This window comes from Orcinus orca, chromosome 3, assembly GCF_937001465.1.
Source record: "Orcinus orca chromosome 3, mOrcOrc1.1, whole genome shotgun sequence".
In the NCBI taxonomy this organism is placed as follows: domain Eukaryota; kingdom Metazoa; phylum Chordata; class Mammalia; order Artiodactyla; family Delphinidae; genus Orcinus; species Orcinus orca.
The window spans coordinates 38,102,939-38,116,209 of record NC_064561.1 but is presented as its reverse complement, the minus strand read 5'-3'; the positions used below and the strand labels follow the sequence as shown (position 1 = coordinate 38,116,209).

Sequence of the window (13,271 nt, the reverse complement as noted above, 5' to 3'; positions counted from 1 at the left end):
ATAATATTTCAAAACAGAAAGTTAACACTAAAAGAAGAGACCAACAAGAGATTTCCACTCAGAGCCAACAGCTCTGTACCACTCGCCCCGGGGTGGAACCGCCGCTGAGGGGAAGTCCCTGTTACACATCGCTGCCTTCAAGGCTGCGTGCGACTCCTCTGCTTTTTCAAAGTCAGACTCCGGACAGCAGACCGCGAGGTTTTAAGGTCCCAGCTCCCCCACTTAATGGGGGCCTTGGCCAAGTGCTGAAGCCCTTGGAGGCTGTTTCTCTCCCAATAGATGGAGTTACTGGCAGCCGTGCTACCTACCCCACCAGACAGTGAGGTCCAGGAAGGCGATGTGCGTGTGGGTAAGGCTCAGACCCCAGACCAGGCATCCGTGATGAGCACACACCAAGGGGCTTGTGGCTACTCTGCTCAGAACTGGGGAAACACGGCCCCAGCCTGCTCTCACGCACCTGCCGTCCAGAGAGGGAGCCAAATCCAAATGGAACAATCCCACTAAGAAGTGTACAATTACAAGTCATGCTGGGTGCTGAAGGCATAATCGAGGGTAGTCTGAGAACGTCACAGGGGTGCAGACTGACCTTGTGTGCGAGTGGGAGAAGGTTCCTCTGAGGAAGTGATGTTTGACGGCCAACTAGAGAACAAGGAGATTGCAGCATATTCTAGTCCCACAGAGTAGGGAAGTATACAAGCCAAACTGTTAACAGTGAACGCAAGTTAAGGATACCATGAGGAAGTAATAGGCCAAATTAAGAACAGGGGGTGTCCCTCAGGACAAATGACCTGGTTTCTCCAAAACCCAATGGCATGAAAAAAACAATTTTAAGGAGCTGGGAGACAGGGAAACCATTACAGAATAAAAGACTTAAGAGTAATTTTTTAAAACCTACTGAATAGAAGATATTTGCAAATGATATGACTGATGAGGGGTTAATATCCAACATATATAAACAGCTCATACAACTCAACATCAAAGAAACAAACAATCCAATTAAAAAATGGGCAGAAGAACTGAACAGACATTTTTCCAAAGAGGAAATGAAGATGTCCAACAGGCACATGAAAAGACACTCAACATCACTAATCATCAGGGAAATGTAAATGAAAACCACAACGAAATAGATTACCACCTCACACCTGTAGAATGGCCATCATCAAAAGAGCACAAATAACAAATGTTGGCAAGAATGTGGAGAAAAGAGAACCCACCTACACTGTTTGTGGAAATGCAAATCGGTGCAGCCACTGTGGAGAACAGTATGAGATTTCCCAAAAAACTAAAACCAGAACTACCATATGACCCAGCAATTCCACTCCTGGGTATATATGTGGAAAAACAAAACCCAAAAAACAGAAACACTAATTCAAAAAGATACAGGTACCTCCATGTTCATAGCAGTGTTATTTACAATTGCCAAGGTATGGGAGCAACCTAAGTGTCCTTCAACAGATGAATGGATAAATAAGATGTGGTACATATATACAACGGAATACTACTCAGCCATAAAAAGAATGAAATTTTGCCATTTGCAGCAACATGGATGGACTTGGAGGGCACTATGCTAAGTGAAATAAGTCAGACAGAGAAAGACAAACACTGTATGATGTCACTTATATGTGGAACCTAAAAAATACAACAGACTAGTGAATATAACAAAAAAGCAGACTTACCGATATAGAGAACAAACTAGTGGTTACCAGTGGGGAGAGGGAAAGGGGGTGGGACAATATAGAAGCAGGGGATTTAAAAAAAGGGTTATTACAGGATTATATGAAATCATGTATGTGACACTTTTGAAAATTATAAAGCACTATAGAATTTAAAGAAACTTACATTCAATTAAAAAAATATAATGCATGGATCTTATCTGGATTGTGATTTTGAACAATGCAACTATAAATGCCATTTCTGAGACAGCTGTGAGAACTGAATTATGGACTGAGCAATAGATTATTAATGAATGACAGTGAGTTTTGTAATAATGGCATAGTTGTTATGTCAAAAAAAGAGGTTTTTATTGCTTAGTAGATATTTATGGGTGAAATGACATGCTGTCTGGGGAAAATGAAACAGGTACTGAAGCTGGGTAGAGGGTACATGGGGATTCATTCCACTTTTCTTTCTACTTTTGTGTATCTTTTAAAATTTCTATGATAAAAAGGAAAACACAGTGGTGCACTCCAAAGAGTCAGCAGTACTGAGTTACTTGCATTTTTTTTTACAAGGATCAGGAAATTAATTGTTATTAAGCAGAAAGTTATCTACCTCATCATATTTGATAACTCCACCTAGTTTAGTGTATGCATGAACCACAGTGAAACCAATTCCCCTCTGATGGGCATTTAGGTTTTCTCCAAGTTTTCCTTACAATAACTGAATCCATCCAATTCCTGATGCTTTTCTCTGTTCTTCCGATCCACCTCACTCCTTGTCATCCCAACCCACCCACGCAAGTCAATGGATGACTGTTTTTGGACTAAGTAAGTAGCTGGTGCTACCAGGGGAGATGTCCCTAGCACAAAGAAGGCCCAGGCCCTGGTACCATCTGTTCCAGTGACCTTGCAAGGGAGCCAGTGCCGCAGGACAATTCAAATTCCGCCTCAAGATTCAAGTTTCCAAGTAACTGCCACTTGGGGGTAGAGGGAAGCACACACTGCAACAATGGGGCTCAGAGGGAGCCTGGGGAGTTTTCTGGCCAGGGCCAAAGGTCAGCAGCCCTCACCCAGCCTGACACAGGTCTCAGGCTGGTTCCCTGCTGCATATGGGCCTCCCCAGATCCTGGAAAGTATTCAGAGTTCTCTACCCCTTCCTTTCCATCCGTTAGCACTTTTCCCATTCTGGGTTCCTGATTCTTTTAAACATAGCCAAGGGACACCATTTTGACCTACTGAAATGGCATGGAATTTTTTTTTTTAATAAGTTTATTTATTTTATTTATTTTTGGCTGCGTTGGGTCTTTATTGCTGCGTGTCAGCTTTCTCTAGTTGCAGTGAGCGGGGGCTGCTCTCCATTGCGGTGTGTGGGCTTCTCACTGAGGTGGCTTCTATTATTGCAGAGCATGGGCTCTAGGCGCACGGGCTTCAGTAGTTGTGGCTCGCGGGCTCTAGAGCGCAGGCTCAGTAGTTGCGGAGCTTAGTTGCTCTGCAGCATGTGGGATCTTCCTGGACCAGGGCTTCAACCCGTGTCCCCTGCACTGGCAGGTGGATTCTTAACCTCTGAGCCACAAGGGAAGCCCAGCATGGACTTTTCTTTTTTTTTAAAGGCTAATATCCAGGGTTAGCAAAGTTACTGGGAAGCTGACACCCTCCCACACCACTGGTGCAAGTGCAGGCTGGTGCAAGTTTTGATAATTTATTAACTGGTGAAACTCAAAGTTCTTAAAATCACACCCCAAGACCAGCAATTCCATTTTAGGCATTTATTCTCATGAGCACACTCGCAGACAGAAGAATAGGATCACCACTGCAGTGCTGTGTAAAATCAAATGGTACAGGAGAAATGACCCAAAAGACCATCAAGAGGGAGATGAATGAACAAATTATGTAATACACATACTGTGGAATATTACTCAGCAATAAAAAAGAAATAAACTCCTAATAGATACAACATAGGTGAATCTCAAAAATGTTCTCAAAAGTGAATCTCAGGGGCTTCCCTGGTGGCGCAGTGGTTGAGAGTCCGCCTGCCAATGCAGGGGACACGGGTTCGTGTCCCAGTCCGGGAAGATCCCACATGCCGCAGAGGGGCTGGGCCCGTGAGCCATGGCTGCTGAGCCTGCGCGTCCGGAGCCTGTGCTCCGCAACGGGAGAGGCCACAACAGTGAGAGGCCCGCGTACCGCAAAAAAAAAAAAGTGAATCTCAAAAGTGAATCTCTAAGTTAAAAAAGGCAGACAGAAAAGAGCACATACATATAACTCCATTTATATGACACTCTGGAAAACACAAACTAATCCACACAGACAAAAAAGCAGATCAGTGATTGCCTGGGGCTGGGAGCATGATGGGGTGAGTGACTGAGAAAAGGTACCTGGGAACTTTCTAGGTTGATGGCAATGTTCTGTATCTTGACTATGGTGGTAGTTACATGAGTATATACATTTGTCAAAACTCACTGTATACTCGAAACTGCATATGCACTTAAGATCTGTACATTGTATTATATATAAATTAACTTCAATTTAAAAAAATGAAAACGCAGCTCCATCTAAGTATCTAACAAAGAAATGAGTTAAATCATGGTATATCCATACAATAAAACATTATGCATGATACCGGAGAAGAATAGTTAATGACATACAAAGTTACTTAGTATATGCAGTTAAGAAAAAAATTGTTATGAAACTATAATATACTATGATAACATTTATATAAAATAAAATGTATATATTTGGATAAAAAATTACCAAAAAGAAATATTTTGTTCATTCATTCAACACAAATATATTGAGTATCTACACTATACCTTTATTGTTACAATGAGCAGAAAAGACCAAAAAAAAAAAAATCCCTTCTCGTCATGGAGCTTCTGTTTGGTTGTTTCATAAAAAATATTTAAATTATTAAACTGTACACATTTAAAAACATCAAATGGTACAGGGAAGTGTGTAAATGCTACTACCACTTGTGTTAGAACACACACACTTGGTTTGTTCATGCGGAGAACAACTCTGGAAGGATTCATGAGAAACTGGGATCAGCGGTACCTTTCAGGGAGGAAAACTAGAGCCTCTTCACCATCCACCCTTTCATATAACCTGGGTGTTTTTCCTTTTTGCCATGTTCTTTTATTGTCTATTCTAAATAAACACAATCGTTTCTAATTTTTTGCTAAAGTCCAATAATCAGGAGTTGGGTGGAGAAGAATGATATGGAAATGTGAGCATGACATACTACAAAATCAACAAAGTGTTCTGAGAAAAGATATTTTCCATTTTTACTAAAAAAAACCTCCAAAATAAAAATGTATTGTGATGACAGGCACACAAAGGAACAGAAGAACCTACACCAAAATGTCAACAAATTACTTCCAAGGGGTGGGATTGTGGGGGGGAATTTTACTGTCTTCAAAAAGACAAATACCACCTCCTAGGACATGCCCAAGACCCAACGGAGGGTTCCTGGGAAGCATTCCTGCACCACCGTTCACCATGCCCCCGCAAGTCCACCTAAGCCTCGTCCTTCCATTCTGTGCTCCCCCAGTGGCTGTGTCTGCAGCAGGTGAAGGGATGGACACCCCTTGCCCTCCCTCCACACCTCATCACACTGGTCTGGGAATCCCGAGATATCACACACACCTCATGCCTGCGAGGGGCTCACAATCTAGTGAGTAGGACAAGTTACTACACAGGTGACAAGGACAATGAAAGAAGCATGAGGTTGGGGCCAGGACACATGGGGGAAGGGAGAGAGGCTTGAAGGACCAGGAAGTTGGCCCTCAAGCTGACAGCCATCCCATGACCTAATTTCATCATGTGTACCCAGAACCTGCTAATTTTAAACTTGGGTGGATGCATCTTTTGGCAAAAAAAAAAAAAAAAAGTGGCTGTCAGTCTAATCTGAACACTCCTTGGGGCATACAGCTCGTTACTAGGAAAACACCAACAGCCTCATTGTCACCACCAGCATGGTGGGGATGATCTGCTCCTCCCCCCATGTTCAGTGAAGAAGTTCAAGGGCACAGGTGTGATAAGGAAGAATCCTGACTCCCCTGTACTGACTGGCACCCCCAGCCCCAGCAGAAAAGTAGTCAAAGGAGGAGGGCTCTAGCTCTGCTCCAGCAGAAGCAGTAAGGCCAGGTAGGATGATCAAAGGAGTAATTTAATATTTGAAAACAAATTAAGACCTACAAGGTCTTAATTTCCAAAATATACAAACAGTTTATACAACTCAATAACAAAAAAACAAACAACCCAATCAAAAATTGGCCAGAAGACCTAAACAGACATTTCTCCAAAGAAGCCATACAGATGGCCAACAGGCACATGAAAAGATGCTCAACATTGCTAATTATTAGAGAAATGCAAATCAAAACTACAATGAGGTATTACCTCATACTGGTCAGAATGGCCGCCATTAAAAAGTCTACAAATAATAAATACTGGAGAGAGTATGGATAAAAGGGAATCCTCCTACACTGTTGGTGGGAATGTAAGTTGGTGCAGCCACTACGGAAAACAGTATGCAGTATGGAGGTTCCTTAAAAAATGAAAAAATAGAGTCACCATATGATCCAGCAATCCCACTCCTGGGCATATATCTGGAGAAAAACATGGTCCAAAAGGGTATATGTACCCCAAAGGTCACAGCAGCTCTATTTACAATAGCCAAGACATGGAAGCAACCAAAATGTCCATCAACAGAGGAATGGATAAAGAAGATGTGGTACATATATATACAATGGAATATTACAGCCATTAAAAAGAATGAAATAATGTCATTTGCAGCAACATGAATGGACCTAGAGATTATCATCCTAAGTAAAGTAAGACAGAAAGACAGACAAATACCATATGATATCACTTATATATGGAATCTAAAATATGATACAAGTTAATTTATTTAGGAAGCAGAAACAGACTCATAGATGTAGAAAACAAACTTACGGTTACCAAAGGGAAAAGGTGGGTGGGAAGGGATAAATTAGGAGTTTGGGATTAACATATACACACTACTACATATAAAATAGATAAACAAGGACCTACTGTAGAGCACAGGGAATTATATTCAGTATCTTTTTTTTTTTTTTTTTTTTTGACTGCACCACGTGGCATGCCGGATGTTAGTTCCCTGACCAGGGACTGAACCCACACCCCCTGCAGTGGAAGCGTGGAGTCTTAACCACTGGACCACCAGGGAAGTCCCTCAATATCTTGTAATAAACCATAGTGGAAAAGAATATGAAAAAGTATATATATATATTATATGATATATATATATCATATATATGATATATACATCATATATATATCATATATATATATGATATATATATATATATTATATATGAAGACCCTGTCACACTCGCGAACCCCTCAGAGAGGGTGGTCACAAACTCCAAGCCTTACCCTAACCACTCATGTCACAAAAGGGGCTGTCGGCCTCCCCTGGAGTGGTCGTTAAGTGGAAAAGCATAGAAAAGCACAGCACCTGTCAAGTAGCCGCCACGTGCCTCACACGGCTCTCAGGTTCTCTCACTGAATCCTAACATTCCTAGAAAACATTTCCCCCAGTTTACAGAAGAGGAAATTAAAGAAGATTCACTCATCTCATCCTTCTGCAGAGGGGGGCTCTGTTCTGGACACTGCGGCCCCGCACTGAACGCGACAAACACAGGCTTGTTCTTGTGGAATGTACATTCTCGTGTGGGGGAAAAGATAATAAGCAAACAGAAAATAATCCCAGATACTCGTTAAACGCTATATAGAAAACAAAACAGGATGATTCGATTGAGGGACACAGAGGAACAGTTATAGAGAAAAGGAGACTCCAGATAGAGGGAACAACAGCCTGTGCAAAGGCCCTGAGGCATGAAGGAGCTTGACTTATTCAAGGAAGAGAAAGGAGGTCAGAATGGTATGGGGTAGGAGACAAGGCAGGAGAGCAGGCCAGGGCTGGACTGTGTCAGGTAACAGAGGTGGTGATAAGGACTGGAAATTATAACTGCAATGGGATGACGGTAGAGGTCTTTAAGCAGAGAAGTGACACAATCTAGGTTCTGCCTGTTGTGGGAAGAATGAACACTGGGGCCAGGTTTAAAGAGGTTTAGAGAGGCTAAATAAGCACCTCAAGGTTTCACTGCCATTAGTAGCTTGCATTCAACACCAAGGTTTGTTTCCCCAGTGTCACATTTTATATACTGTAGTATAACACTATACTGGAATCTCATATCTGACAAAGCGGGGGGGGGGGGGCTCCCACTATCTCTGTCATCCCAGGCTTGCTTCCTACACCAGTCAAGTGAGGATAACTGCTCCTGGTTCTATGATGACAATTCAACAGCCTAGATGGAAACACACTTTGTATTCATCTGGCAGCATTCAACAAACAAAGAGTATGACATTATAAGCAAGGAAAGCCAGCGTAGAGAAAAGGGAACCCTCCTACATTGTTGGTGGGAATGTAAATTGGTACAGCCACTATGGAAAACAGTATGGAGGTTCCTCAAAAAACTTAAACTAGAGTTGCCACATGATCAAGCAATTCCACTCCTGGGCATATATCCAGAGAAAATTCTAATTTGAAAAGATACATGCAGTACTTCCCTGGTGGCTCAGTCGTTAAGAATCTGCCTGCCAATGCAAGGGACACGGGTTTGATCCCAGGTCCGGGAAGATCCCAGATGCCGCGGAGCAACTAAGCCCACGCGCCACAACTACTGAGCCTGCGCTCTAGAGCCCGTGCTCCTCAACAAGAGAAGCCACCACAACGAGAAGCCTGTGCACAGCAACGAAGAGTAGCCCCGCTTGCAGCAACCAGAGAAAGCCCGTGCGCAGCCACGAAGACCCAACACAGCCAAGAATAAAATATTAATTAATTTTAAAAAAAGAAATGAACAGAAAGGACACAGGCACCCCTATGTTCACAGCAGCACTGTTTACAATAGCCAAGACAAGGAAGCAACCTAAATGTCCATCAACAGATGAATGGATGAAGAAGATGTGATATATATATACAATGGAATACTACTTGGCCATAAAAAAGAATGAAATAATGTCATTTACAGCAACATGGATGAACACAGAGATTATAATACTAAAAGAAGTAAGTCAGAAAGAGAAAGGCAAATACCATATATCACTTATATGTGGAATCTAAAATATGATACAAATGAACTTATTTACAAAACAGAAACAGACTCACAGAAACAGAGAACAAACTTATGGTTACCAAAGGGGGAAGAGGGTGAGGAAAGGATAAATTAGGAGTTTGGAATTAGCAGATGCAAACTATTACCTATAGCGTAGATAAACAACAAGGTCCTACAGTATAGCACAGGCAACTATATTCAATATCTTGTAACAAACCATAACAGAAAAGAATATGAAAAAGAATATGTATATGTATGTATAATTGAATCACTTTCCTGTACACCAGAAACTAACACAACATTGGAAATCAACTATACTTCAATTAAAAAAAGAAACCCAGGATTTACCCTAATAAGACCAGCTTCAAGTCACAGGTGACCCCGAGTATCAACCCGAGTGAGTTTTCTGTCTCTAACCTGAAAAACCTGGACAAACCCGTCCTCCTTCAAGGTAGGCAGCCTAACAGTGAACCAATATGGCATTATGGCATGGGTGAGGCACAATTATTGGGGAACTGCCTGCCCTGCTCCTCTGAGTGGCTGGAAGAGAGATTAGAACAATCTTGCTTATATACAAAAGGTTGAGGATTCTCAGGTAGTTGAGCTGGTTGAGTTTATACTGCTCTCAGAAATCCTTCCTGCTAGAAAGGACCAATGAGGTCAAAGCCATTCCTCCTAAGCTATGAGCAGAACTAACAACCACTTGAGCCTACAATGAACAAGGAAGCCCAATTTCCACGGCAGGCCTCACTAATTTATTTAGCCACCACCTCCAGAAAAGGACCAAGACCTTACTGCCTGGTCCACCATCCCACTGCCCCAGCTTTTTAATTGAAACACCAAGACCTGGATTTCTTCTCCAGATGCCTAAAATATGCTTGCACCTTGGGCCATTCTGTTCTGGGAAGAAGACCAAGGGGAGCAGAGGAAAGCCACAGCCCGGACAAGCAATGCAAGATCGAGATAGACTAGGTACAGGAAAAAAGAAAAAATAATTTTACTAGAAGACAGCGACCCCCTGATGAGGAAAAAACCCTGAAAAGCTGGTGACTTTTTAAGCAGAACTCCATAGACATCGGGTGCAAATGCACTGGATATGAGACCTGTTTGTGTAGGGAGCCAGCTAATCCACTAAGAAGACCTCTCCCTCCCTGTACTGGGTTGAATGGTGTCCCCCCAGAATTCATGTCTACCCAGAACCTAAAAATGTGGTCTTATTTGGAAATAGGGTCTTGTCAGATGTAATTAGTTAAATTAAGATGAGGTCACACTGGATTAAAGTAGCCCCTATTCCAATGACAGGTGTCCTTATAAGGAGAGAAAATACAGATAGAACACCATGTGACAATAGAGACAGAGATGGGAGTGATGCCTCACAAGCCAAGGAATGCCAAGGAGTAGCATGGCCTTGCCAACACCTTGATTTTGGACTTCTAGCCTCCAGAACTGTGAGAGAGCATATTTTTATTGTGTAAATCCCCAGGTTTATGGTACTTTGTCCCAGCAGCCCTAGGAAACCAAGACACACCTTTATTTCACACCTGTTCCCCAAACCACCCAGGGGCAGGAGACAAGACACACAGGCCACATCTCTAACCCACCTGGACTCTTCCACCTTCCGGGAGCCCATCAGCACTTCTCCCTTTGAGGTGAGGGGAAAGCAGAGATCACATTTCAGGTGCCTCCACCTTCTGCCACCAGCGGCAAACTGGCAGGGGAGTGTTTGTTGTCTCCCCACATTCTCTTAGTTTTGTAGCCTCTCCTTTATTTATTTATTATTATTATTTTTTAACATCTTTATCGGAGTATAATTGCTTTACAGTGGTGTGTTAGTTTCTGCTGTGTAACAAAGTGAATCAGCTATACATATAAATATATCCCCATATCCCCTCCCTCTCGCGTCTCCCTCCCGCCCTCCCTATCCCACCCCTCTAGGTGGTCACAAAGCACCGAGCTGATCTCCCTGTGCTATGTGGCTGCTTCCCACTAGCCACATAGCTATCTATTTTACATCTGGTATATATGTATATATACCAGTGTATATATGTCGATGCTACTATCACTTCGCCCCAGCTTCCCCCTCCCCCCCATGTCCTCAAGCCCATTCTCTATGTCTGCGTCTTTATTCCTGTCCTGCCCCTAGGTTCATCAGAACCATTTTTTCTTTTTTTTTTTTAGATTCCATATATACGTGTTAGCATACGGTATTTGTTTTTCTCTTTCTGACTTACTTCACTCTGTATGACAGACTCTAGGTCCATCCACCTCACTACAAATTTCGTTTCTTTTTATGGCTGAGTAATATTCCATTGTATATATGTGCCACGTCTTCTTTATCCATTCATCTGTCGATTAGGTTGCTTCCATGTCCTGACTATTGTAAATAGTGCTGTGTAGCCTCTACTTCAATGTTTCTTAAATCTTATTCAGTCCCATCCTAGATATATTTGGGGTGGGGGCATTAACTACGTATGCCTTATACTATCATTTACCTAATTATTCTTTATGTAAAGTCACTACTTTTACTTAAATTTATTTTAAAAGGAACTACATCGTTACAATATATGGAAAATCATCATCAGTTAGCCTATGCAGAACTTGCTCGATATATATGTTTTTAAATTGCACATTAAAGTAAATACACGATGATTATTTTTTTTAAGTTCATTCACGTACCCTTTAAAATAATCTCGGGTGACAGTACTATGGGAAATACCACCTTAAGGGGTACAGTTTAGTTGTCTGAGAACTCTGGGCTCCTAAGCAGAAAAACCAATTTAAGCTCTCCAGTCTCGTTTCTCACCTCACGACTGTCCCAGGAGGAGGCTAAGAGCAGGAGGAAAGAAAAGCACCGAGAGTTCCTAGTTCCCACGCAGGGCGACCTGAGGATACGGAGTCGAGAGCGAAAGGGACTTTAAATACCCAGACCTGCGAGTGACAAGGGCGGGGACGGACTGACCTTCTCGCGCAGGGTGCAGTGGACGTCCGAGGCGACACGCCCTTCCCACCACGGCTCATCCATCATCGAGTCTACAGCGCCGCGACGGGAGGCTACCGGGCTCTCAGTGCGCACCCTGTGTGGACACGGGCAACTTCAGCGGCCGTAGCGCGCCCCCCGGCATCCCATCCTCTCTCGTCCTCGGCCGGGGTCTCTGCCGGGCGCCCCCTCCTGTCCCGCTCAGCGGAGCTGGCGGTCGCCTCCCATCCCGGGAAGGTTGCAGTGCCCCCTCCCCTCTATTCGCGGGACCTGAGGCGACCTGGAGCTGTGCAACAACTTGCAGAATTTTTATCTTCCCTTTTGCAAAAGTTACAGAGAAAGTTGCCGACTTCGCTAGCTCTCCAGAGGCCAGGGCTCAGGCAGCGGCCACCGGCTCGCCGTCCCCAACTCCTCCCCCGCCGCCCAGCCTTTGTCCTGCTCCCACATCCTGCCCTCCAGCCGGGGCGAAACTCACGCATCCCTCTCCGGGCGTGGAGGGCTGCGGGCGCCAGGCCCCCCCGGCCCAGGGCCGAGCTGGCTGTGCCCTGGGGTGCCTGCACGCGGATGGGCCCTAGCGCTGGGCGCTCCACGCTCTTGACTGCCGCCTCCGTAGCCCGGCTAGCCCCCGCCACCGCCGCGCCCCAGCGTGCGCTCGGGTCCCGCCGAGGCTCGCAGCCTCGGGGCCGCCGGGGGCCTTCCTCCCTCGCCGGGGGAATTGGGGGCCGGGCCTCGCGCATGCGCCGCCGGCCCCCGCACCCCGCGGGGCGGGGGGCTGGGAACTGGAGTCTTTCTTTCGCCGGCGCTGGCTGCGTTTCCTGTCAGCCCTCCTCCCCCGCCTCAGTGGAAAGCTTCCTCTCACCTTCGCGTGGGCGCCGGGTGGCCTCCTGGGCACCCCGCGGACTCACGCGGGCAGCGCTGGGACCGCGGCGCCGGCACCGCGGCGCCGCCTGCGCGCGCCACTCGTGAAGGGCGCGGGCAGAATGCCCCCAGAAAGTTCTCTCTCCCGCGTGCGCTGTTCTAGCCAACCTCCCGTCGGTTCCACCTGGTTGTTTTTTTATTTCTTTTTTTTTTTTTAACCGGCCCTGCAATGGGGAGGTGGATTTCCAAACGGACAGTTCCCACGAAATCGCCAGAAATTCCGCTCTTGATTATTCACGAGTCCCTGATTCTAAAGGAGGCTCAGTAAATCAACGGATATTTTTTTATGCTCCTGCAAGGTATAAATTGTACGCCTTACATTGGGAGAAAACCAGTCTTTTTGGAGGGCCCGCTGGATGGAAGGCATTGTCTTTTTAATTGAGTTGATTGTTTTCGGAAAGGCACGCCCTTTAATTAGCTCCTCTGATGGCACAGAAGATTGATTGGTTTTTGTGATTCTTCTGGACGTTCACAGATCTGTTTCAAATCCAGCTAGCAACTGGGTGACTTTTGCCATGTTCCTCAGACTCTGTAAGCTTGGAACCCTCATGTGTAAATTGGGAA

The 13,271-nt window shown here is 44.7% G+C and overlaps 1 protein-coding gene across 2 annotated transcripts in view; it reads right to left on the bottom strand.

Annotated features, from left to right (window-relative positions):
- CCNJL (cyclin J like) overlaps nt 1-12,509 on the bottom strand; it is a 50,368-nt gene extending 37,859 nt beyond the window's left edge. Inside the window, exons 1-2 of one of the 2 annotated variants that reach the window (XM_004285252.4) lie at nt 12,265-12,509; nt 11,772-11,886 (exon numbers count right to left, since the gene is read on the bottom strand). In XM_004285252.4, the coding sequence (XP_004285300.1) occupies nt 11,772-11,837 (66 nt within the window). In that variant the 5' untranslated portion in view covers nt 11,838-11,886; nt 12,265-12,509. Of the gene's footprint in view, nt 1-457; nt 716-11,771; nt 11,887-12,264 lie in introns of those variants that run through there. The other variant, XM_033415660.2, reaches the window with a different exon arrangement.
- Nucleotides 12,510-13,271: the final 762 nt, after the last annotated feature.